The sequence below is a fragment of the Ictalurus furcatus genome, chromosome 6, assembly GCF_023375685.1.
Source record: "Ictalurus furcatus strain D&B chromosome 6, Billie_1.0, whole genome shotgun sequence".
NCBI lineage: Eukaryota > Metazoa > Chordata > Actinopteri > Siluriformes > Ictaluridae > Ictalurus > Ictalurus furcatus.
Genome location: NC_071260.1, coordinates 20,318,330 through 20,344,851, shown reverse-complemented (window position 1 = coordinate 20,344,851; position 26,522 = coordinate 20,318,330). Strand labels below are relative to the sequence as shown.

General features: G+C 40.6%; 1 protein-coding gene across 2 annotated transcripts; it reads left to right on the top strand.

Moving 5' to 3' along the window:
• The first annotated feature begins 1,666 nt into the window (after positions 1 to 1,666).
• hat1 (histone acetyltransferase 1) lies at positions 1,667 to 23,870 on the top strand. 2 transcript variants are annotated; one of them, XM_053627019.1, is made up of 11 exons: positions 1,667 to 1,752; positions 3,869 to 3,940; positions 4,828 to 4,903; positions 5,560 to 5,680; positions 9,063 to 9,242; positions 9,546 to 9,667; positions 10,685 to 10,789; positions 11,417 to 11,523; positions 12,569 to 12,720; positions 19,074 to 19,190; positions 23,380 to 23,870. In XM_053627019.1, exons 1-11 carry the CDS (start codon positions 1,746 to 1,748, stop codon positions 23,545 to 23,547), a joined length of 1,227 nt encoding a protein of 408 aa, XP_053482994.1. In that variant the 5' UTR covers positions 1,667 to 1,745; the 3' UTR covers positions 23,548 to 23,870. The 2 variants fall into 2 exon arrangements, with proteins under 2 accessions (XP_053482994.1, XP_053482995.1); XM_053627020.1 differs by lacking the exon at positions 23,380 to 23,870 and adding an exon at positions 19,324 to 22,281.
• The last annotated feature ends 2,652 nt before the right edge of the window (positions 23,871 to 26,522 follow it).

The window sequence follows — 26,522 nt, the reverse complement described above, 5'->3', positions numbered from 1 at the left end:
TTGTCTTGGTAATTTTGTTGGTTAGTCCAGCTTACTCTCCGAGTCGTTTTCACATTGTGGACAACGTTCTGTTTTTGTAGGATACACTGCTGTCTCATTTGTTTATGGAGACTTTGGGTGTGTGGGTGTTTGGTGGATTGTGAGAGTAAGCAGAACATGCCAATGCTTTGAAGGATGTGAATTAGAACAGAGTAATGTTATTTAATTGCGAATCTGTTTTTAGAGGATTTAAACCTAACATGGTGAACAAATTATATTACAGAATTCAGGCAATTTTACTGAGGTTATCTCATACAGTGTAGCAAGTAATAATCAGGAAAGACCTTTGTAATATCACAGTCTAAAACTGGATTTAAAGAGAAGCAAATTATTATTGCAACTCACTGTTTTCAGGCCTCCCAGCCAGCCTCATCAAACCCCTTCAGAATGCTGCAGCGCGCCTCGTCTTCAACCAGCCCAAGAGAACCCATGTCACACCCCTCTTCATCTCCCTCCACTGGCTTCCTGTAGCTGCCCGCATCAAATTCAAGGCCTTGATGCTCACCTACAAGACCTTGTCAGGAACAGCACCCTCCTACGTCAACTCTCTCCTGAAGGCCCACGTTCCCTCTCGCAATCGATTAGCGACCGACGTTTAGTAGTTCCCACTCAGCGTGGCGCAGGGTCCCTTTCCAGAACCTTCACGCTAACTGTTCCTCAGTGGTGGAATGAACTTCCAATCTCAATCCGGACCGCAGAATCTCTCATCATCTTCAAAAAACAGCTAAAGACCCACCTCTTCTGTGAACACCTAACCAACTCATCCATCCATCTTCTACCACTTACTCCTTCTTCAGGGTCGCGGGGGAACCTGGAGCCAAACCCAGGGAGGGTACACACAAGGCAGGGTACACCCCGGACAGGGTGCCAGTCCATCGCAGGGCACAATCACATACACACTCATACTCTACAGACACTTTAGACATGCCAATCAGCCTACCATGCATGTCTTTGGACTGGGGGAGAAAACCGGAGTACCCAGAGGAAACCCCCACAGCACGGGGAGAACATGCAAACTCTGCACACACATGGCCCCAGCGGGAATTGAACCCCGGACGTGAGGCGAACATGCTAACCACTAAGCCACCGTGCGCCCAGCTAACCAACTCATAAAAATAAATAAATTTAAAAAATAAATAAATTAAAATAAAATAAAAAATTGCACTTACACCTCTACTTTGCTTCTTAACTCAATTAATACACCTCTACTTTGCTTCTTAACTCAATTAATGGATCTTGTATGGTAGCACTACTTGTATTGTTCTCTGTATTTTTCTCATTTGTAAGTCGCTTTGGATAAAAGCGTCTGCTAAGTGAATAAATGTAAATGTAAATGTAAATTAGTAAATCAATCACATGTAAACGAATCAAACGTAAATGAATCACATGAAAATGAATCACTTGAATACGAATCACATGAAAATTAATCACATGTAAATGAATCATACGTAAATGAATCACATGTAAATGAATCACATGAAAATGAATCACATGTAAATGAATCATATGAAAATGAATAAATAAATTAAAGACAAAGCTTCATTTATAACTGTACCGTTATTGGGACACGTCCAGAGACTTTGCTTTACGTGACCAGGAAGTACGTCAAAAGCAGCAATATCCAATCACGTGCGAGAGCGGAAGCACGTGGGTAAACAGGACGTACTTTTGCATTTCGCGGGTTATGTGGTAAAGCGTGCATGTAAATGGCGGGTAAGTGTATTTTTATATTATGTAAGACAATACATGAATGCATTGTCAAATACTGCTGTAGCTATCAGTGCTCTTTAGCGAGTTGACTGGCTAGCATGGTAAACAGCCTTCAGTGAGCTAGCTAGTTAGCTACCTGACAGCTAGCTATGCGACTGACTAACTTGGCTAACTATAATTCAGTAATGGCCTGCTAGCAGTAAATACTCGTGAACTTGCTTTTGAGGAATATGTTAATGATAAGTAATGTGTAGGGGGATAAAGATAACAGAACTGAGAGAGGGCTGAACGCCGTGTTTGTAACACGTTGTTAGCCGGGTAACTGTGAAAGGTTAGCATTAAAGCACACATGCGTATATAGCTAGCCAGAGTAGCTGCTGTTGTTTTTGACGTTTTGAATGAGGTAAAGAAGTATAACAGCTCGGTCTAGCTTTGCTAGATAGTCATTACCAGTCGGGTACACTGCTGTTACTTTGCGAGCTAACACTGGGTGCCCATCCATCCATCCATCCGCACGCACCCACCCACCCGCACGCACGCACGCACGCACGCACCCACGCACGCACGCACGCACCCACGCACGCACGCACCCACCCGCACGCACGCACCCATCCGCACGCACCCACCCGCACCCATCCGCACGCACCCACCCGCACGCACCCACCCATCCGCACGCACCCACGCATCCACCCATCCGCACGCACCCACGCATCCACCCATCCGCACCCACCCGCACCCACCCATCCGCACGCACGCACCCACCCACCCATCCGCACGCACGCACCCATCCGCACGCACGCACCGACCCACCCACCCATCCGCACGCACCCACCCACCCACCCGCACGCACGCAATCCGCCCACCCACCCATCCGCACGCACGCACGCACGCACCCACCCACCCATCCGCACGCACGCACCCACCCACCCATCCGCACGCACGCACCCACCCACCCATACGCACGCACGCACCCACCCACCCATACGCACGCACCCAAACCACCCACCCATCCGCACGCACGCACCCACCCACCCATCCGCACCCACCCACCCACCCATACGCACGCACCCAAAACACCCACCCACCCATCCGCACGCACGCACCCACCCATCCGCACGCACGCACCCACCCATCCGCACGCACGCACGCACGCACCCACCCATCCGCACGCACGCAAATCCGCACGCACCCACCCACCAACCCACCCATCCGCACGCACCCACCCGCACGCACCCACCCATCCGCACTCACCCACCCATCCATCCATCCGCACGCACCCACCCGCACGCACCCACCCATCCGCACTCACCCACCCATCCATCCATCCGCACGCACCCACCCATCCACCCATCCATCCATCCATCCATCCGCACGCACCCACCCATCCATCTGCACGCACGCACCCACCCCCCCACCCATCCATCCATCCATCCTTCCGCACGCACCCACCCCTCCATCCATCCGCACGCACCCACCCATCCATCCGCACGCACCCACCCACGCACCCACCCATCCATCCGCACGCACCCACCCATCCATCCACCCATCCATCCATCCACCCGCACGCACCCACCCATCCATCCTTCCGCACGCACCCACCCATCCATCCATCCACCCGCACCCACCCATCCATCCATCCACCCGCACGCACCCACCCATCCATCCATCCATCCACCCGCACACACCCATCCATCCATCCATCCATCCACCCGCACACACCCATCCATCCACCTGCACGCACGCACCCACCCACCCGCATGCACCCATCCATCCACCTACCTATCCACCCATCCATCCACCCACCTACCCACCCATCCATCTACCTACCTACCCACCCATCTTCCTAGCCTTCCTTTCCTTCAGTAATTGTTCTATCCTGGTCAGGGTCGTGGTAGAACGTGGGAATCCCCCCCCTTCACAGGGCAACACATTCACACCTAGAGGTATGTTAAGACATATAGTTCTGGAGATTCAGCTAGCATAGTAACATTCACTTCTTCCTTCTCAAATGTCCTCCAACAAACTGGTCACGGTCTTTTTTTTTTTTTTTTTTTTTTTTTTTTTTAACCCCCTTATAAAACCAAGTAAACATCTGATTTGCTTTCTGCTTGTCCTTCAGATATGAACGCAATGGAGAAGAAACTGGCCGAATACAAATGCGACACCAATAAAGCGATTTGTTTAAAATTAGGTAAATAACACACACCTGTTGTTCATATGTTCATATATGCTTTGAACATTTCAGAATCCAGCACAGTTTATACACATGCTTAGACTCCTGATTCACCTCACCAGTGATAACAGACTTAAGTCCTATTCAGACTATATTATTTTTTACATGTGGATGTGGGGTAATTATTATTCTGTAAGAATGAATATGTTGGTAAAGATTCCATTATATTCTGGGAAAAGAGGTTTTGTGATTTTTTTTTTTTTTTTCTTTTCTCCGCTCTGTTAAAAGACACTCTTGGGAGTGTCTTTTCTGTTGTCTCCTAAAAAACCAAACGAGAACTGTCTGAGTGTAAAACTCAGTAAAATATAAATGACAGTAAAATATAGATGACATTAAAACAGTAAAATATAGATGACATTTAAAAGGACTTGTCAGAGAAGTGAAGGTTTTAGGTAAGTTATTGATTTCCTGGCCTACATGCAACCTACTAATGATCGAGCTCAATTTGCGCTGAAAGGCAATCTAAAACTAGTGCTTATAATAAGTCAAGTCAGTTTGTATTAAAATGAGGTGGAATTTGAACGCATAATTTTTTTTTAGTACGACAACAATGAATACATCACGTAAACACTCCTATCTCTGGGATTTATAGAGAAATCGCTTATCCCTTGTCGTAATTGCTATAGACATTAACATTGCTACAGATTTAACACTACTTAACATGCCTATATCTGGAAAAAATAGTACTTTAGTTGGTATGTCATAGCAGGAAAATCACCAAACTTTTCTGTGCTCTGGTCCTTCAAGACTGGAATTGATGTCTCCTTTCTTACATTATATGCATGTGAACAAAGCATACTAAACCAATGTTAGTAATAATGCATGTTTCTCTTTATTTCCTGTAGTACGTTTCGCAGAGGATGTAGATGATGAAAGTACAACGTTCCACCCTGAGTACAGCCATCAACTGTATGGTGATGAGTAAGTACCTGCAAGATTTATAAATATTGAGATCAGTGTTTTAAAAATTTATGTATGTTTCTAAGGCTTCATTACAAAAAAATGCAGGGAAAGGGCTTTTTCATAGGCTAATAAACATTCAAGCCACATACAACCCCCAAGCAGTGGGAGAGTCCCTGAATGTTAGTTGTTCATGTCACCTAATTTGAAGCCCTGTATGTTTCTATGACACACTGTGGGGCATCTTCAGCTAGATAATTGGTTATTTCACATGACTCTTTTATTTAATTACGTATGATGGTTTGAGAGAAAATCACTGCAAATTTTATTTAAAAAAAAAAAGGTAATTCAGAATTCTACAAACTACTTTGAATAGTTCTTCTTTGTAAACATATTTCAACATGGATGATCAGCCAGGGGAACAGTGATGCTATAGACACCCTGCGATTTGTGGCTCATTTGGAAGCTATTTCCTGTTGGAATTTGGTGTAGTAGTCTACAGTTCAGCACACTACCTGTAATGGTAGACTACTTTCTTTTGCCTGTATATGTGTGTTATGGTGACCCATTAATGTTTGTTATTCTGCACGCTCAGTTTATCATTGTTGATCGAAGAGCTGTGGCTTGTCAAATATAGTCAATGCTCTCTTACTATTTGTTCCTGAATCTCACAACAGTGAAGTGGCATTTGGATACAAAGGCCTTCAGATTCAGCTTTACTACACTGCTGGCAACCTGAGCACGCTGTTCAAAGTGAAGTACACTTCCAAAGTCACTGAGACGTTTGGCTGTGTTCAGGTAGGCTAATAATATTTCCTGTTGTTGTCTTGTGTAAACTTCATATATATTGTATTGATATGAAAGTATGATGTAATTGTACAACCCAAAGCTAACCATTATTTTCCTTTTCCTTCTTTCGTATTTATGGCAAGCGTTGGTTATTGGATAGGACTTCTCCCTTGCAGATAATTACCTGGTCTCCTCTGTAGAAATCAGACTTGTGATTCATGCAGAGCTGTTGGGATGTAGGGCTTAAACCACTGACCATTATGATAATTGAGATTCATTGGTAATTGAAATCTACAGAAATTATAACGGTTGTAACGTGCATTGCACAAATCCCAACAGGTTTTAAAATGTGAGAGAATTTCACACTTGGCAAAAGTTTTTTTTCTTCTTCTTCTATCTTTTTTATTAAACTTGTTATAAGGTAATTCTGTATATGGTGGATGATAATTCCCTGATCCCCAAAATAATAATAAAGCGTGACATACTGCATCTTGCTGCACTTGTTTAGGTAGTGTGGATTTTTATTTATTCATTACACATAATGTGTGAAAATATTTCAAGCCTTTTTTGTTTTAGTCTTGATGATTATGGCTTACAGCTCATATAATCAAAAATCCAGTATCTCCGAATATTAGAATAAAGAATTTATAATACAGAAATGTCTACCTTCTGAAAAGTATGTTAATTTATGCACTCAGTACTTGGTTACGGCTTCTTTTGTATGAATTACTGCATCAATGTGGCGTGGCATGGAGGCAATCAGCCTGTGGCACTGCTGAGGTGTTTTGGAAGCCCAGGTTGCTTTGATAGCGGCCTTCAGCTCGTCTGTATTGTTGGGTCTGGTGTCTCTCATAGATTTTCTATGGGGATCAGGTCAGGCGAGTCGGCTGGCCAATCAAGCACAGTAATACAAACCAGTTACTAGTAGTTTTGGCACTGTGGGCAGGTGCAGAATCCTGCTGGAAAAGGAAATCAGCATCTCCATAAAGCTTGTCAGCAGATGGAAGCATGAAGTGCTCTAAAATCTCCTGGTAGACGCTGCATTGACTCTGGACTTGAGAAAACACAGTGGACCAACACCAGCAGATGACATGGCACCCCAAATCATCACTGACTGTAGAAACTTCTCACTGGACTTCAAGCAACTTGAATTCTGTGCCTGTCCGCTCTTCCTCCAGACTCTGGGACCTTGATTTCCAAATGAAATGCAAATTTTACTTTCATCTTCCCCATGATTGTGGTTGTGTGTACTGAACCAGAGTGAGAGATTAAAGGCTCAGGAAACCTTCGCAGGTGTTTTGAGTTAATTAGTTGATTAGAGCTCTTCTCAGGTCGACATTTCTGTATTATAAATTCTTTATTCTAATATTTTGAGATATTGGATGTTTGATTTCCATGAGCTGTAAGCCGTAATCATCAAGAATAAAACAAACAAAAAAGGCTTGAAATATTTCAGTTTGTGTAATGAATCTAGAATATATGAAAGTTCCACTTTTTTTAAATTAAATTACTGGGAAAGAATGAACTTTTCCACGATATCCTTGTGTATGTGCGTGTGTGCGTGTGTATAAAATATAATATGCGCACACCTACAAAAGTATTGGAACAAAATATTGCTATTATATCATCATATAGCCCAGGCCAAGTTGCACCGTCATTCAGATTGCACTTCAGCTGTTGTTTGTAGTGTAGCAGGTTTCAGATTGCGTAATATCTGCTATAGTTATAGTGTCAAGGTGCGGCACACCATAGTTGTTTATACAGGGGTGGACAAATCACAATCAACGCTGCTTGGATGTTTAGATATCGTAGACTTTTTCTCAGATTGCACCTCTGCCAGTGTTTATTCTGTACTTCTCAGAATATAGGTATCATTATAAGTGTAACTAATAGTTAGATAAAGTACTTTATCAGTCCACACCACATATAGTGTAGACCATTTAGTAGTAATTCTCTTCAGTAAATATGTACACAGTTCTTCAACAAGAGTAAATTGCTGCTCACATTGAGGTACTCTTCCCCTTTTTAGGTACAGAACAAGATCCTCTTTAATTAAAATGAAACCTTTTATGTAAGAATTAGATCTTACACTGGCATTTACCTTTGTTGCGCTTTCAGCTGAAAAGATGATGTATTCCCGAATAGACTAAAAGCTCTGAAGAAGCACAGTTAGTTAATATAGTGACCCAACAATGCACTCTTTATATTGAAGATTGCAATTTGTAAATGTTGTATAGAAGAGAGCAGGGACAATCTGACTTGTTTGTCCTTTGCCTTTTATGTGCATCCCCTGATTCTCTTATTCGTCAGAAATGCAGTTGAGTTGTAACAATAGTGAAGTGTTTCTCAGACGCAGGTGCATTGCTTCCTGGCTGATATTAGCTGATGTCTGAAAGAGCAGGAATTAGCGCTGTGTTGCATTAGCCTTTTGTTGCGCATTTTGTCCTTGTCCTTCTTCATTTCCCTGTTTTGAATGTGGAGCAGCGAGAGGCCTGCTACAGAACTAATGCCTATCACGCGTCTAAATGGTGCCAAAGGCCCTGCTTAGCAACTTAATACGAAGTGTTCTCATGTCAATCCGCATGGAAATGGATACAATGCAAACATCGCAGCTGAAGCCACTGCGCATTCTGCTGAGTAAAAAAATCCCAAAGAGGGCAAAGGGGGGTCTTTTGTCTGCCCAGGAGCCACTGAATGGCAGGGGCAAACTTGTTTGATTGAGTTCACTCACCAGGCTTAGAGGAGAGGAGCCTATTATCGATGCCTGTTTTTTTTGTTTTGTGTTTTTTTTTTTTTTTTTTGGTTAAGGTTGAGATCAATTCATTAAATTTTATTGCCCTGTGAGAAGCAGAGATGCATTATTGTGGGGGGACTTCATCAAATATTCATGGTTTAAGATAAGTAGTAAATGTATTCAATTAAGTGGTCTTTCAGAGAGGATTGGCGAGAGGGGGGCTGAAGGCCTACTCAGCTGACAGGACTAATTGCCTAATGGTTCTCTTTTTTTGTTCGACAAAAATATGTATTCTTTCTTTTTTAGTTTCACGTGTGCTATGTCAATCAAGGCTGAAGTATAGCCTAATGACAGAACAATAGGGCTTTATTCTGTTGTTGCTCCAGCAGGGTTACATGAAAGACCATAGAGCACTGGGAATAACGTTTTGTGTATCGGTGTGCTTTTAACTTGGTGTACGCAATTCTAAGAATACATGTAAGCCCCTTTTGAATTATACTAGTTTATTTATTACACTTTATTCATGTAGCTGCAAAATACATCCGTTTTTAAGGTAATAAATTCTATCTTTAACCCATCATGTACTGTATAAAATACATGAAAGAAATATGACTAACCTGTACTAATCCTTCTGATATGTTTTTTGTGTGCCTTCAGCCTGATGATGTGGAAGGGAAGATCAGAGAGATCATTCCTCCAGGCTTTAGCTCCAACACAGATGACTTTATCTCTCTCTTGGAAAAGGAGGCTAACTTCAAGCCATTTGGCAGCCTCTTGCACACCTATAAAGTTCACAATGTGGAAGAGGGAGCAGATTTTACTTACCTGATACACAAGGTACTGCCAGGTGCTGTGACAGAAGAAGCTTTGGGGATGGTGGCTGCCTCCACTGAGTGACGTCTTTAAAACAATTTAATTCAGTGACAGTATTACTTGTACATCTTTGTTATTGCTGCATAATTTCCTGTACAGGTTCACCAGTACACACTGGTTCAGTAATGTGTAGTTAATGTTTAATCAGAAGTTTTACTTTCCTGTAAATACTGTATATTTGTCTGTGACTGCTTTAATAAGAATAATCCGTGGGGCGTACACATGACCGTCTTGATGTTGAATCTCTTTGTGTTGTTGCCTTATAAGGCAGATATCTCATGTCCAGGATTCAGAGAACACCATGAGCGCCTTCAGACATTCCTTATGTGGTTCATCGAGACAGCCAGCTTTATTGATGTAGACGATGATCACTGGGATTTCTTCCTTGTGTGAGTTGTGAGCTGTTTTTGATTCTTCGTACTTTCCTGCACTGACAGCATAAACCTAGGTGCCTCAGGCCTGTAGAGCATACGTGTTCCTACATGGGTTGCTAAACTGTTTCTTGATATGAGTGTTGTCTTTACATGTGATAGGACTGTTATCTCTGTTAAGGGGGGTAAAAGTAAAAAAAAAATAATAATAATGTTCAAGGTCAGAATTTAGACCAATTGTGGCTACACGGAACATTTGGGAGCCTGCATTTCGAAACATTAACCTTTTGTGTCAAGTTAGAACTCTGAAGGGAACTGGAGAGAAGAAAGTTGTCAGGATTACTAAGAGTACAGAACAGGATCATACTGTCGGGAAAATGCTCTTTTCTCTCTTAGTCAGGTGCATGTGCGTATACACACACACACACATTTGAGCGGACGCAACTACCACTCATTGTGGTGCTTGCAACCAATTACCAAGCCTGTTTAATTATATTTCCCCCTTGTATAGAGGTGAACTGTTCATCTCATATAAGAGTTTCCTTTTGTGTTGTTTGTCTCTTTTCTTTGCTGTCCTTATTTTTTGGCAGAGCAAGAGGCTGAACTGAATGCTGTTGTCTTTTGAAACAGTGAATGGAATCTCTAGCAGTCGAAAAGGAGACTCCGCTAGTGTTTTCTTTAGTGTGGCACCTATTAAAGCTGACAATAGGCAAATGGACTGGAGAGATTTGAAGAGGCTAGATGCCTCCCTCTCTCTGCTCTACTGTTCTCTAAGTTGCAGTGCACCAATTAAGTGCATAATGCATTCACTCTCTACAGCAGGTGCACAGACTGCAACTGCTCTGCTCTCTGCTCCAGCATGCTCACACTGACAGGAGGCCAGAGCGAGAAAACAAGCAGCGTGCAAGAGAGGGTGGGGAAGGATGGTCAAAGTAGAGAAAGAGAGAAGAGTTGAAAGAGTGCTAGAAGAACCAGTGCATGGGAGCGTGCCTATGATTGACCTGGTTGCCTTTTGTGTTCTCTCTCCCTGTACAGATTTGAGAAATACAATAAGGACGGGGAGACTCTCTACGCTACGGTTGGCTACATGACAGTGTATAATTACTACGTATACCCAGACAAAACCAGACCACGTGTTAGGTAATTACCAGGGAAGCACGTGCCTTCTCTCTCCTTTATTCTTTGAAAAAAGGGAAAAGAAAATTATACATCTCTGGCTCTCTTGTCCCTGAGTGCCCCAAATTGCTGGCTTATATATCCTATAAGCCAATCCCCATTTGCTTATTATAAGGATGGCAAAATCAGCAGCACCCATCAGAAAGCCCATTTTGAAAATCAGTGTAATATATTGATTGGCACAACATAGTAACATTTCATTATGTTGGCCAAGTGAATGAACAAAAATAATCTTTTGGTAGAGATTATATCAAGTTGTTATACTGGAGAAAAGAACGCTGTCTGGACATGAAGTGTGTGTATTGAACAAAACATATTGTCATATCTGTATCAGGTCATCATCATGATCATAATGTCCATTGTATCAAGGAAAGCTGAATAGGACTGGGAGATATAGGGAGGGCTGGCATTAGCTGTATATTAGCTGGCACTATGGGATGAGCAAAGAACAATATTTAAAATTTTGGCCTGTATGTTGATGCACTTAGAACTCAGGTCTTATTCTTATGGTCCTGTAAAGGTTGTCTTTGGTGTTTGTGTGTTTGAACCTCTTGTTCTTTTGTCTCACTTTTCTGTCTTTTTCTATTTCAGTCAGATGCTGATCCTGCCACCGTTTCAGGGTGAAGGACATGGAGCCCAGCTGTTAGAGACGGTTCATCGGTTCTACTGCAACCTACCTAACATTCAGGATATCACGGGTATTCTGGGATGAAAACTGTTTAACAGAATTTGTACAGTGTGGTTATACTTGGGCTAATATTCATACTGCACACTGGTCGCTGGATTGTGTCACTGGTTTGCACGTCTTGCTTCTATAACAGGTACTCAGATGAGCCATACCCAGGTATGATTGCAGAATGCATGTCACATTTTTCTTTTTTCCTTTTGAAAATGGAATAAAGTACTTTTTAGGTAGTTTCTTGAAACTTTCTTTAAGTATGTGAGAGAGGAATGAACAGAGCCTTCTTATCAAGGGTAGCTGCTGGCTGAATTTAAATACCTCTCTGCCACGGCTGTGTATGGAGCTCTCTGGTCCAACGTGTGGCAAGGTGGGAGGGATGTATGTAAATTGCAGGCAGTTTGCAGCTGAAATGTGCTGGCCACATGCTGCTGCTCAGGCTCTCTCACACAATGGCATAATTATTGAGCTGTGTGGGGAGAGAGAGATTAGCTTTCATTCAAACTGAATACGCAGCTCCACTCTACTACGGCAGACCTGCAGCCACCATTTGTACAGCCTTTGTTTGTTCTTTTTGTTCTATTTTTGTGCTCTTTTTCCTTTTTGTACTGTTTCTCTCTGTCTCTATCTACTGTTAATGTTATGCCACATGTTAGAAAGTGAAAGTTGTGTCTTACCAGCAGTCCATAGCCTCTCTGGTTCTCGCTATCATTTAATCTATATGGGACACCCACACTACAGCATTGCCATTTTTTGTTGTTTTGGCTCTGTATTCCAACACATTGAATTTTTAACAAAATCATGAGAACAAGATTGAAGCACAGCATTGGTTTAAGAGTATTTACATATAAAGTATATATTGGATTTATTATTTTTCATTTTAAGCCCAAAAGTAAAAAAGATGCGTATAGTGAAAACAAGCTAAAACATTAACATTAACATCATTAACAACAAAAACATTAACACTTCATCGTACTAGAATAAATGGACACTTGTTGCTGCCAGATTATAGGAGTTCGTTTGTTTAGTTGCTTTAAGTTGTACCTTTTGTGTGTGTTTCCTAGCGGAAGACCCATCTGACAATTACGTGAAGTTGAGGGACTTTGTGCTGGTGAAGCTGTGTATGGATCTGCCTTCTTTCTCCACTGAAAAATTGCCTCTGGGCTTTAGTGAAGAAATGGCTACTGAAGCACGAGAGAAGCTCAAAATCAACAAGGTATGAGCTACATACTTAATACAACACATGATACTTCAAGTTTAAGTGAAAAAGCAGCTGCGCCTTCAAATTCGGTACTCAATCTGTAGTTGTTATATTCTTTATATGCAGTTGCAATCAAAATGATTCAACCCCCATTGCAAATCAAGTTTATTTATAGACTTTCAGCTGTTTGCAATGAACAAATAAAACAAAAGCAATTGAAATGGTTCAACACAATGAATGGTTTCCCCAAATTCAACTGAAAATGTAACTTATAATGACTTCTCCAGTTTCAAGATAATTCAACCTCCTGAATAGAATCCCTCACAGCAGCACAAATATGCAAAACAGTTGTCTCAAGCACACCTGATGTAACGAATCAAGGCCTTCATTAGTTGCACCAGGTGTGCTTGAGCTGGAACACATGAAATACCTGAACTGGCTAGGGGTAGAAAATAATGAAATACCTGTACATGGCAGAAAGATGAAGCTGTCAACAGCTGCAATCAGATTTTTGAGAAGGCAGGTTGTGAAAAACCCTCGAGTGACTGCAAAAGACCTGCAGCAAGACTTGGAGGTAACGGGCACTGAAGTTTCAGTGAGCACAGTAAGGCGTGTACTAAACGCAGAAGGTTTCCATGCCAGAACTCCAAGACGTGCACCACTACTGACCCAAAAGCACAAGAAAAGTCAGCTCAAAATCATATAAATAAGCCACAGAAGTTTTGGGATTTTGTTCTGTGGAGCGATGACACAAAACTGGAACTTTTTGGCATAATGGATCAGCAGTATCTTTGGAGGAAGAAGAATGAAGAAAGAACACTCTGTCCACAGTCAAGCATGATGGAGGATCTGTGATGCTCTGGGGCTGCTTGCATCCTCTGGCACTGGAAACCTGCAGCATGTGGAAGGGAAGATGGATTCATTGAAGTAACAGGAAATCCTAGGAGAAAACGTCATGCCCTCTGTGAAGAAGCTGAAGCTTGGGTATCATTGGACCTTCCAACAGGACAATGATCCCAAGCACACCACAAATTCTACCAAGGCTTGGTTGCAGAAGTCGTCGTGGAATATTCTACAGGGCCATCACAGTCACCTGACTTGAGCCCCATAGAAAATCTCTGGTAGGAATTGAAGAAGTCGGTTTCAGCACGCAAACCCAACAATATTACTGACCTGGAGGCCATTGCTCATGAGGAATGGGATAAGATTCCTCAGGAACACTGACAGAAGCTGGTGTCTGGCTATGCATCTCGTTTGCAGCAGGTCATAATAGCAAAAGTGTGCTCTACGAAGTACTAAAGATGCTTGCCATGAAGGGGTTGAATAATTTAGAGACTGGAAAAGTCATTCTGAGTTGCATTTTCAGTTGAATTTGGGGAAACTACTTGAAGCATTTGTTGTGTTGAACTATTTCAATAGCTTTTGTTTGATTTGTTCATTGCAAACAGCTGAAAGTCTGTAAATTTTGACAATAAACCTGATTTGCAATGGGGGTTAAATAATTTTGATTGCAACAGTATTTTTTTCTTCAAAAGTGACAAATGTGAGTTATGATGATTGAATAATATATAATTAACTCTCCATCTCAGTTTGGAGCCACATGAAAGTATTTGACCTTAAATGACCTTTCACTACACCCACATCCACACACCCCACTGGAAGCTGGCCATTAGTGAATGGGTGGGAGTTCACCTCAGTGTGCTCCCTGTATGACTTCTTTCTGTCTGCACTTAGGCCGCTATTTAACTGCGCCAATTACATCCCACCAGAGTTGGGTATAACTAATATTCTGTAATAAGTGTATTCTAATTAAGCCTACTTTTTCTGATAACACAGTAATGTAATGCATTGCATTTTAAATTTATTTGATTACAGTTACTGATGTCAATAAAATTACGTTGCTTGCATTACTAATATATTGTTAAGAAAACAATATCAAGTAGAATGCATTTTTAAAATACATCACGTTTTGTGTGGCTGCCGGGGGTGTAACCTTTCCTGGGCATTCGGGGCTGTAGCCTAGAAGATTTTTTCTTTAGCCCCAAATAATTCTCCACTTGGAGTGGTTCGTCACTACGTAACTGAATGTCAGTAAAAGAAGACGGTGGTGTTAAAATTTTATATCTTCAGTGAACGGAGGCGAGACCAGTCAGACAGGGTTTACAGGAAAATATGGGGAAACATTCGTGTCAATTCTGCCAAACGCTAGCTCACACAGTCAGTGTGAGGGGAAAAATGGATATACTATCTTTTATTTCCTTTCTGGCCATGTTGTTTGTGAGTGATTATCACAGTCTGGTGCCTGTGCCATGACAAAGTCCTTCTAGTAAAATCTGTCCACACTGCAGCCATTTTGGCAGTGCTCCCGGGTTCAATTATTTTCAGTCATACGTGACCAGGTTTCCGTCTACTTGAATGGCGAGACACTCCCATATACCAGAAAAGGATTGACAGTATAACTTCAAACAAAGAATTGAAATGGTTATTAAAATTTGGTAAATAATCTTTGACACAAATAACATGGGGAAATTCATAGTCATGTGTATACAAAATAAGTACACCCCATGGAAATTAAAAAAAACAATTTTTAACATATTTGGACAAGCAAATATTTGATCCTCTTTGAAACAGTGCTTATTAATAAAGTTGATACACTCAATCAAATGACACAAAATTGACATTTTGTAGTAATTTTCCCAATTTAAATTAACTGGGGGGGAAAAAAGTCACATACACACACAAAACAAAAAAGTAAGTACACCCCTACATTTATCACACCTTCAAATCCATAACATTAATCAGGTGTTCAAGTTTAGTTGCCAGTGATTAGAACCTGCTTAGTGAGTGCAGGTGAAACCTGTCTTATTTATACCCCTCTCATATCTAGTGTCTGGTGTTCCCTTTGTTATTGAGGTGTGTGGTGTCATCATGCCAAGATCTGAAGAGTTCTGTAAGGCCTTCAGAGAAAGGTTGTGGATGCCTAGGAGTCTGGCAAGGGATTTAAAAAGATCTCCAAATTATTTGAAATACATCATTCCACTGTAAGGAAAATCATCTACACGCTGCAGATTTCAAACAACTGCCAATCTGACCATCTGCCAATTGCCAATCAGACCATCTGATGCAAAAAGAAGTCTCCAAGGACCCCAAAATTTCATCACATGATCTAATAGTAACTGTTGGTGTCAAAGTGCATACTTCTACAATCAGAAAGAGATTGCACAAATTGAGCATATAGGCAAAGACCAGGCCTTTTGGAATAATGTGCTCTGGACAGACGAATCAAAGACAGAGTTGTTTGGCCACAGTAACAGCAAACATGTTTACCGTAGACAAAAGACAGCTTTTCAGGAGAAGCACAGTGGTGGAAATGTTACAGTTTGGTGTTGCTTTGCTGCCTCAGGGACTGGACAGCTTGCATACATTGATTCAACTATGAATTCTGCATCAAATCAAAGAGTGCTTGAAGATTATGTGAGGCCATCTGTCCAAAAGTTGAAGTTGATATGAAAGTGAATCTTTCAACAGGATCATGCAGGGTTCGTACAAGGTGCTTGAATTTGGCTTTTTGAAATTTAAGTACTGGAAAAGCTTGAAAATAGGCATATTTTTAATCTAGTGGTGCTTAAAAAGTGCTTGAAATTATAAAAAAAAAAAAAAAAAAAAAAAGTCAATATATACGAAATCACTAAAAACTTTAGTCTTCATTTTTGATAGAACACAAATATATCCTTTGACTCAAAATATGACTCCCTGCTGTGGCCCCTCCCCCTCCTCCTCCTCCCGCTATTCACTCACTCATTGTGACAGAGACAGCAACTTTTTTGTTGTGTTTTTCTTTTCTTTCTTTCAAAAAATCACCTTGCGACAACTCTATCGACTTTTTGGCCAAACCTTGGCAATTTCCCATTAAAGAGACTGGCCAGTACTGCCCCGTGAGTGTGAGGTCCTGCTTTCCCGCTGCAGGTACTCCTCTCTCTCTCCGTCTGCTCTGTTCAGTGAGGGGCAGAGAGGAGCAGTACATTCATTCTCTGAGTGATTGTTTTACCTGTAAATATACCTGAAATCACAGCACGGCCGTTGTCTTTAATTTATGTGTCTGGTGATTTTGTCAGACGACGTCGTGGTTATAAAATCAGGATTTTAGCAGTGCAGAGCAGTAGCTTGGACGTGACTGCTGGTTAACATGGAGTCTAAATGGGCTGCGTTTCAGTCACTGTTTTCATACTCGTTCCGTTGTCTGACAGCAGAAAAATATGTAAATGAGAACAACTTTATTGGGAATTCAGCTATATTAAAATATAGTATGTGAGTACAGAGTAGTGAATGAATACATAATGAATATGCTAATTGGCGCATGACATCTAGCAACTTTTAGCGACTTTCCATTGAAACTTTTTGGCAACAGTGCTCCTGTCACTCATCCAGAGTGTACGTTATGGTGAAGACAAAGCAATGCCTGGGAAATGCAAATTTAGTCCAGCATGGCTGGAAAAGGTGCCATATAAAATTTGGTTGTGTATTATTATTATTATTATTATTAATTGTTTTGAAATTTACAAAGAAAAACAAATAAAGAATATGTTTGAATGACATCTCTTGTGGGGGGCACGGTGGCTTAGTGGTTATCACGTTCGCCTCACACCTCCAGGGTTGGCGATTTGATTTCTGCCTCTGGCCTGTGTGTGCAGAGTTTGCCTGGTCTCCCCGTGCTTTGGGGGTTTTCTCTGGGTACTCCAGTTTCCTCCCCCAGTCCAGAGACATGCGTTGTAGGCTGTAGTGTATGGATGGGTGTGTGAATGTGTGTGTGATTGTGCCCTGCGATGAGTTGGCACCCTATACAGGATGTCCCCCGACTTGTGCACTGAGTCCCCTTCGATAGGCTCCAGGCTCCCCATGACCCTGTGTAGGATAAGCAGTACAGAAATTGAATGGATGGCTGGACACCTCTTGTATAGTCCTTGAAAACAAAAAGTTTGTGCTTTAAAAGTCCTGGAATTTCATTATGATGAATCTGTACGAACCCTGATAATGATCCTGAGCACACTAGCAAATCCACCAAGGAATGTCTCAAAAAGAAGACTTGAAGGGTTACAGAATGGCCTAGTCAAAGTCTGGATTTGAATCCCATTGAAATGTTGTGGGGGGATTTGAACTGGGCAGAACATGCAAGAAAACCCTCAAACATCTTGCAACTGAAAATATTACATGAAAGAGTGGTCAAAAATTCCAGTAAGCCTGGTGGACAATTATGCAAAATGCCTACAGTGGTTATTTCTGCTAAAGGGGGCAACACTACCTTCTAATTCCAAGGGTGTACTTAGTTTTCCAAAGAAGAATATCACTTTTTTATATATATTTTTTTGCTGAATAAATGATCGAACAATACAATTTTCTTTGTGGTTTTGTTCAGGTATGTCAACTTTATTAAGAGGCACTATTTCAAATGTCAAAAAAAACAAAAAATTTCCATGGGGTGTACTTATTTTTTCACATAACTGTAATTGTTTTGATTGTTTCAGCTACTGCTCATGCGTGATTCTCCATTATTACAGTGGAAGGCACCTTACATGTCCTCATGTGTCACTATAAGAATCTGATAGGCTAAAGCTACGTCCACATTAATCCGGATAGATCTGCACTGCGTTTACACTGGCGTTTTCAAGCGTTTTCCAAAAATTTCTTGTCCACATTGAAACATCTGAAAGCGCTTACATCTTTTTACTGCGCATGCGTAAAAACGTTAAAAGCTTTGGCCTGTATTTTCCTTCAGGCGTTTACTTACTTTCCGTCACTTTGAATTGATGCAACAATGTCAAGGAAAAGCATCAAGTTTTTTAAATGCACAGACAAAGAGGTGGCATTGTTGCTGCATTGTTTTTTAATATCTCCGTTTTCTCAGTCCACATTTTCACATTTATCCACTGCGAAGAGTGTTTTCGAAAAGCTCCATTTTTGCTGGACAAAAACGCCGTCCCAAAAGGTAGAGAAAAGGGTGCTTTTTCAAATGTATTCGAATTAATCCAGATGTGGACGTAGCCTAAGTGTGTTTGTGCCCTGACTACCTTTGAAATGAATGTATTACTGTATGCCTACAATAGGCATATGACCCCAATTACATTTGTATTTACCGTTGTCCACTTTTGATCCGATTCCTCAAGATGAATGTTAATACCAGGTCTAAACTGGGTCTGTGTAAATCTTAGAACTATGTTTTCCAAACAAGGCAACGTTACTGTCCTTTTGTTTTGTTTGAAATTAACAGCTTTATGTCCCTGTGATATTTTTATTTTTCCCTACAAATGGGAATGAGACGACGACTACTTTTCACCATGATTTTATGAAGCATTTTGCCATTTTGTGTGCAGAAGCATGCCAGGCGGGTGTACGAGATTCTACGTCTCAGGAACACGGACATGAGCAACGAGGAAAAGGCCAGAGAGTTTCGGCTAGAGGTGAAGAAAAGACTTTTTGGGCCTTACAGGGTAGGTGTCTCTACCTGATTTTCTGTGATGCATCAGAAACATTTATCCCTTTTATTAACATGAATTTAATAGAAAATCCAAAAAAAAGAAAGAATTTATGACTAAATAAAGATCTGTATCTTGACTTTCACAGCTATTAAATAAAAGGGAATAAATAGCCTACTGGAGTGTTGAGGGATTCTTAAGCCAAAGATGATGGAGACTGACTACCTGATCTTTGGCAGCTGCCTGATTTACACAATGCATGCACACTGTTGTCATGGAAGTTTTTACTCACTTAGACTTTCGTAAGATAAGATAAGAGAACTTGATTGATCCCACACTGAAGAAATTCCCTAACATCAAACTTAAATCATATATAAAGCCAAAGTAAATAAAGCTCAGAAAAAGTCCAAGGAAAGGAGCCATGATTTAAAATGAATTTTCAGTTCAGCTGAACATTTGCTCTATATGTGTTCTATAAATTCTCAGAGCAACTCTTAGCTCGGAATGGGGCTTATTCATAGGAATAAACCTTAAGCATAAAGTACAAAGACATCACCATAAATTAGTCAACCACATCCCATAGTATGAGCCACCAGAAATGCACAAGAATTTACCAGTGTTAAATGATCTTAATAATAATAAGAGGAGGACATTCATGCTTCATAATTTGAATACGTTTGTGTGAAGTCCAAATAAAACCAGCATTTGATAAGCTACGGTCATGGTAAGAATTTGTATAATGCCATTTAAACAATCGTGGGTGCATGATTTTCATGTCTCAGTGCTGCCACGTTTTCTTCTTTTTATTGTTATTTCCTTAATAGACTTAACTCTGAAGCACTTCTAAACATTCACACATTTAAGAGTATTTTTAAGCGTAAAGAAATTTTGGGTATTGCTGCTATATTAGGCCTAAGTATAGGAATACATTTTCTGATTTCTAGGAATTTTGCCCCTTAAATTTTACTCTGAGACGATTTTTACGGGACCTCTTTACAGCCATGATTAAGGATTTGTATCTCATTGAAGGAAAACAAGGAGTGTATCATGAAAATATAATATTGTGATATTGAAGACATTTCTCTGATACACAATCTGTATCATGGTTTGCTAACATATGTATATAGGTTTTCTAACAGTAGTGTTGTTTTGTTTTTTTAAACAAAACCTGTATAGTTTAAGGATTTTTATATTTAATGTCTACAAAATTAAATTATTTAAAATAAAACTATAAAAAACAAAACATTTTGTAATCTTAAGCTGTGTCCAGTTGGATTATGTCATAGATAAACTAAATTAAAAAGTTACTAATGATATCACAATATCTCAGAAAAGTGTATTGTGACATGATTTATCATGATATGAAAATTATATTGTCATGTCACCCAGGCCTAGTACACATCAATGTTCAAAATCATTTGTCCCCGCTCTCTCTCTCAGACACACACAGACACATACACACAATCCTTTATTCATGACTGAGCTTACTTGCTCGCCCGCCTTCTCACTCTTTGTGGAGCAATTTCAGAATTGCAGCAGTGCTTGTTAAATTCTAATGAGCCTACTATGTGTAACCTTTCCAACATTTAATTATGATACATGGTCAGTATTTTCACAAGCATTGATAATTTTATACCCCAGGTGGAGTTCTAATTTAACAGTCTGTTAACAGCGGTGATTAGTCGCTAAATATCAATTTTCTTTCATTCTATTCTTCAAAATTCATTTCAGATTTTATTCTAAAAGGTGTGAAATTGGCTTTGGTGCCATGATTCTTGTAAGATAAACATTTCTAATTCTAGGGTCAGTTTTAGAAGCAAAACTAGATAATGTATTTGCATCACATAATCCACAGAAGGTGAAAACGGTGTAGTTCAGTCAACTGCTTGCATCCGTCAGTAGTATAGGTCTCTGCTTGGTATACCGAAGTTCTCTTGCATCTGTCTGATTGCTCTCATCTCTTCAACTGTAAACATTTGTGTAAATAAATAAATAACATAAAGCATTTTGGACATGGTCAGTTGTATGCAGTACCATTTTGAAGTCTCTTTAAAAAGAGATGGAAATACATTTGCTGTATTAAAACATCCCTTAAAATTTGTGTCACATAACAGAAAGAAGTGCAGGAGTGGACAAATGATAGGTAGCCTACTGAACGAGTGTGCTGCACAATCCCATGTTTTAGTTGCTTGTAACCCTAATTGGTAGCTACTGTAATGTAATTGTGTATGGCAACCTAGTCACATAGTTTAGGGCATTAATAAAGAATAAGGGAAAGGAACTAACATATGAATTTCCAGGGAGGAAATGGCTATGTAGCAATAATCCTCGTCCTCCTGTAGAACATCAACAAAAAGTCATGTAGTGTTTGTGACAGATTATGCATGTTCTACTAGCAGGAGTTTTATATGATGGCTTTGCACTCCAACTTTATTTTGCTTGTTTATCTTTTTTATTATGTTGAAAAGTCCGTCTGTCATCTGTTCATTCAAATTATGGCTGAAGCTAAAGTTTTCAGGAAGCTAAATCTCCAGGAACACTGATTTAAATGGTCAACGTTTGCTATACTGAGAATTTGGTTCTACAAACAAGATTCTACAGAAAGTGGATCTAAATACAAAAGCATATTATTAGTGTAAATGCTTTACTCAGTCGTACCAGAGAGGTTTACTCTAGATCTGATCTATTCAGCTAGCAGTTGTATAACTACTGTGAACAGCAGTAGAGAATTGTTGTCAGCTTTGTCTGCAGACTGTGCTCCGAGTTAAACATTTACCAGAAATATAGGATCAGTGGGGACTGCTGGATCATGGCTCCCTAACCTCTAACTATGATGTTAAGCAGGATCGAGCCTCCTGACAGAAGAAAAAAAATGGGACATAGACGAGAGTGAAAAAAATGAGATTGAAAAGGAAATTGGAATTCCTTAGTAGGAGAGAATGGAGGGATCTGGAGGCCAGATGCTCTCTCTCCTGGTCCCCTGTTCACTCTCCCTCTCTCTCACACACTCTTGCTCAGCTTCCCTCAGGGGGGAGAAGGGGACTGTTAGGGTGTATGTTTTTGCACACAGGTGGGAATGGTATGTATAGTATATGTATATGCGTGTGCGTGTGCTACAACGGGCGGGGGGGGGGGCAGTATGGGGAATGTGTGCATTCAAAAGAGAAAGTACATTCTTACATGCATTCTTCTTTTTTTGTGTGCTTCAATCATTATGGGTCTGTGGGATATTTGAAATGACATCCTCTCATTTTCTCTCCCTCCATTTGAGAAGTGTTTAACTGATTGTAATTGTTAAACTGATCATTTAATTTGGGAATATTTGACCATGTACTATTGGCACCCTTCGTAGAGATTTAGTTCTGTTTAGTTTAATCTGACATTGAAAATATGAATGAAGGCTAACTTTTAATTGAAGTACATTTATTCTAGGACAGTAGAACCTCTTATAGAAATAAACAAAACCATGTTTGACAATTATTGGTATCTGCATTTAGTACTTTGTGCAACATGTTTTTGCCAACATAACATCAGTGAATTTTCTCCGACAGTGCTTGATGAGATTGGAGAATAAAGAGCAAGAAATGTGAGACCCTGTTGACAACTTGATTCTGTTGTCACTGAACCATTTTTGTATGCATTTTGGGTAATTGTTTCTGCCAGAACATCCAACCACAGCCCAGTTGTAGCTTCTTGGCAGAGGCAACCTGATTTTCATTTATAATTTTCTGGTACTTCATGAGTTCCATGATGTTCCCAGTCCCTTTATAGGGAAAAACAACCCAACATCTTCACCAACCTTCAACCATACTTAAATATTGAATACATGCTTTTACACCCAACTCTCCTTAATTGTTTGTTACTGAAAGACAATTTTAGTATGATCATAGAATCCGGTTCCAGTCAAAGTTCCAGCAGCGTCAAGAGAATTTCAGGTGCTTACGTTTGTGGCTAGATGGAATAAAAGGCTTTGTTCTGGTGCGTCTTCCAAATAGTTAGTTCGCATAGAGGTGGTGTCTAATTGTAGATTTGGAGACTTTATACCCAAATGAAACAGGAAGTCATGGATGACATTGTTTGGTCTGTTGAGTTATTTAATTAAAATTAATGTTTAGTTACATGTATAAGCCAAATAAATTGCAGTAAATTATTGGTGTTTGCAACATCTAATACGAGGCTGTACTGTCATTTGTTTACTGCGTAGAAGAACCAGCGTGAGCTGACTAAGATGCACAAGTGTTTGAGTCCAGAGGAACTGGCATCCCACAGCAGTCAGATGGACACAAAGCTACAGCATGAAGAACTGGAGAAAAGCTACCAGGATGTTCTGGCAGAGTATCGTAGAGTGCTCGAAAGACTGGCCCAGGCATGAATACACCCGGTGGGGGGGGTCAGGGGTAGGTTGCTGTAGCAGGGGTTAGATGAGTGTTCAGCTATAACATGGATACACACATTTGACAACAACATGCCACCTCCTACCATTTTGTTTTGAACACCATACCTTAAATGGCATAAAACGTCTCAGAAAAAACTGGATCTCATTTGAATCACATTTCTTCACTTGTCACTGATGTTCCGGTCTGCTTTTTTAAATGATTTCCTTTTCTCCTTGTATTTCTGTGTCAGACTCAGATGTGAGATTAAATAGGTTTTGAAGCACTTCCTATAAAAAGAAATAAATGTTTTGTATATTGATCAACTGTGTACTGATTTTGTTCAAAAAGATTTTTTAAAAATCATGTCATGCCAACTTTTTCTTATCTATCTCGGTTCCTTAGCGACCTGTGTTGAATTTTAATATGTTTTATCCCACTCATATTCATAACCATTACCTGCCAGATAAAGAGCACTGTAATGAGTATATGTGCATAGATTATTGCAGTGGAGGCTGCACAACAAGAAATGTGTGATGGCTGCTGATGTATGAAAAAATATTTAGTGTAATGGAGTTTAGAGCAATTCATTTTGTTCAGATCTCAAGCTACTCTTGTTTTCCATGAAGATACAGTGCATCCGGAAAGTATTCACAGCGCTTCACTTTTTCCACATTTTGTTATGTTACAGCCTTATTCCAAAATGGATTAAATTAATTATTTTCCTCAAAATTCTACAAACAATACACCGTAATGACAATGTGAAAGAAGTTTGTTTGAAATCTTTGCAAATTTATTGAAAATAAAAAACAAAAAAGCACATGTATACAAGTATTCACAGCCTTTGCTCAATACTTTGTTGAAGCACCTTTGGCACCAATTACAGCCTCAAGTCTTTTGTAGTATCATGCTACAAGCTTGGCACACCTATTTTTGGGCAGTTTCTCCCATTCTTCTTTGCAGGACCTCTCAAGCTCCATCAGGTTGGATGGGGAGCGTCGGTGCACGGCCATTTTCAGATCTCTCCAGAGATGTTCAATCGGGTTCAAGTCTGGTCTCTGGCTGGGCCACTCAAGGACATTCACAGAGTTGTCCTGTAGCCACTCCTTTGTTATCTTGGCTGTGTGCTTAGGGTCGTTGTCCTGTTGGAAGATGAACCTTCACCCCAGTCTGAGGTCCAGAGCGCTCTGGAGCAGGTTTTCATTAAGGATGTCTCTGTACATTGCTGCATTCATCTTTCCCTCGATCCTGACTAGTCTCCCAGTTCCTGCTGCTGAAAAACATCCCCACAGCATGATGCTTCCACCACCATGCTTCACTGTAGGGATGGTATTGGCCAGGTGATGAGTGGTGCCTGGTTTCCTCCAGACATGACGCTTGCCATTCAGGCCAAAGAGTTCAATCTTTGTTTCTCATGGTCTGAGAGTCCTTCAGGTGCCTTTTGGCAAACTCCAGGTGGGCTGTCACGTGCCTTTTACTGAGGAGTGGCTTCCGTCTGGCCACTCTACCATACAGGCCTGATTGGTGGAGTGCTGCAGAGATGGTTGTTCTTCTGGAAGGTTCTCTCTCCACAGAGACACGCTGGAGCTCTGTCAGAGTGACCATCGGGTTTTTGGTCACCTCCCTGACTAAGGCCCTTCTCCCCCGAACGCTCAGTTTGGCCAGGTGGCCAGCTCTAGGAAGGGTCCTGCTTTTTCCAAACTTCTTCCATTTACGGATGATGGAGGCCACTGTGCTCATTGGGACCTTCAATGCTGCAGAAATGTTTCTGTACCCTTCCCCAGATCTGTGCCTCGATACAATCCTGTCTCGGAGGTCTCCAGACAATTCCTTGGACTTCATGGCTTAGTTTGTGCTCTGACATGCATTGTTAACTGTGGGACCTTATGTAGAAAGGTGTGTGCCTTTCCAAATCATGTCCAATCAACTGAATTTACCACAGGTGGACTCCAATCAAGTTGTAGAAACATCTCAAGGATGATCAGTGAAAACAGGATGCACCTGAGCTCAATTTTGAGTGTCATGGCAAAGGCTGTGAATACTTGTATACATGTGCTTTTTTGTTTTTTATTTTTAATAAATTTGCAAAGATTTCAAACAAACTTCTTTCACGTTGTCATTATGGGGTATTGTTTGTAGAATTTTGAGAAAAATAATTAATTTAATCCATTTTGGAATAAGGCTGTAACATAACAAAATGTGGAAACAGTGAAGCGCTGTGAATACTTTCCGGATGCACTGCATGTCTTAGCCTTAGTTTCATTGATGGAGCATTTTGGATTGATGTGGTGGAAAACTGTCACTGGCAGCCCACCCTGTGTTTAAAATTACTGCATATTCAGCACTCAGGTTTATCACTCTTTGATAAGCTGGGTTATTAGCAGAATTGTTTGTGAGGCAAATGTCCTATAAAACAGGTCTTGTAACTGCGTGTTTGCATTTGATTTAGGGCTGCACAATTCTTGATCAAATAAGAATCATGATGGGATAAAAACATTTTTTACTCTGAATTAAGATCCTAGTACATGATTCTTGCTCGTGATTCTTTGATTGATTTTGTCTACAATAATATGCATATTTATAAATGTTTTACATTACTGTAACAGATTGTGGTAGCCACAGTTTTACTGAAAATGTATTTATTTATTTTTTAAATCATCAAACGCGATAAGTAGTATCTGTAGTAAAATATAGGACCGGCTCGTGAACATAGATTCTGGTGGGACAGGCCAACAGAAACCCCAGAAATGGCAGTTGGGAGTGGTAAAATACAGTCTAACAGCTTGGTTTGAGTGGTTTTTGATACAGCAAGGTGCACACAGGAGAGCTAATATTATTAAGTTGGTTTGCCAGGTCTCAACAACAACAAAAAAAAGCCTGATGTTCTTTTTACATGCTGAAAGCCACATAAAAGACCTGATAGTAGCCCACTTTATTTATATCTTTATGAAGATTAACATTTGTTGAATGGCTG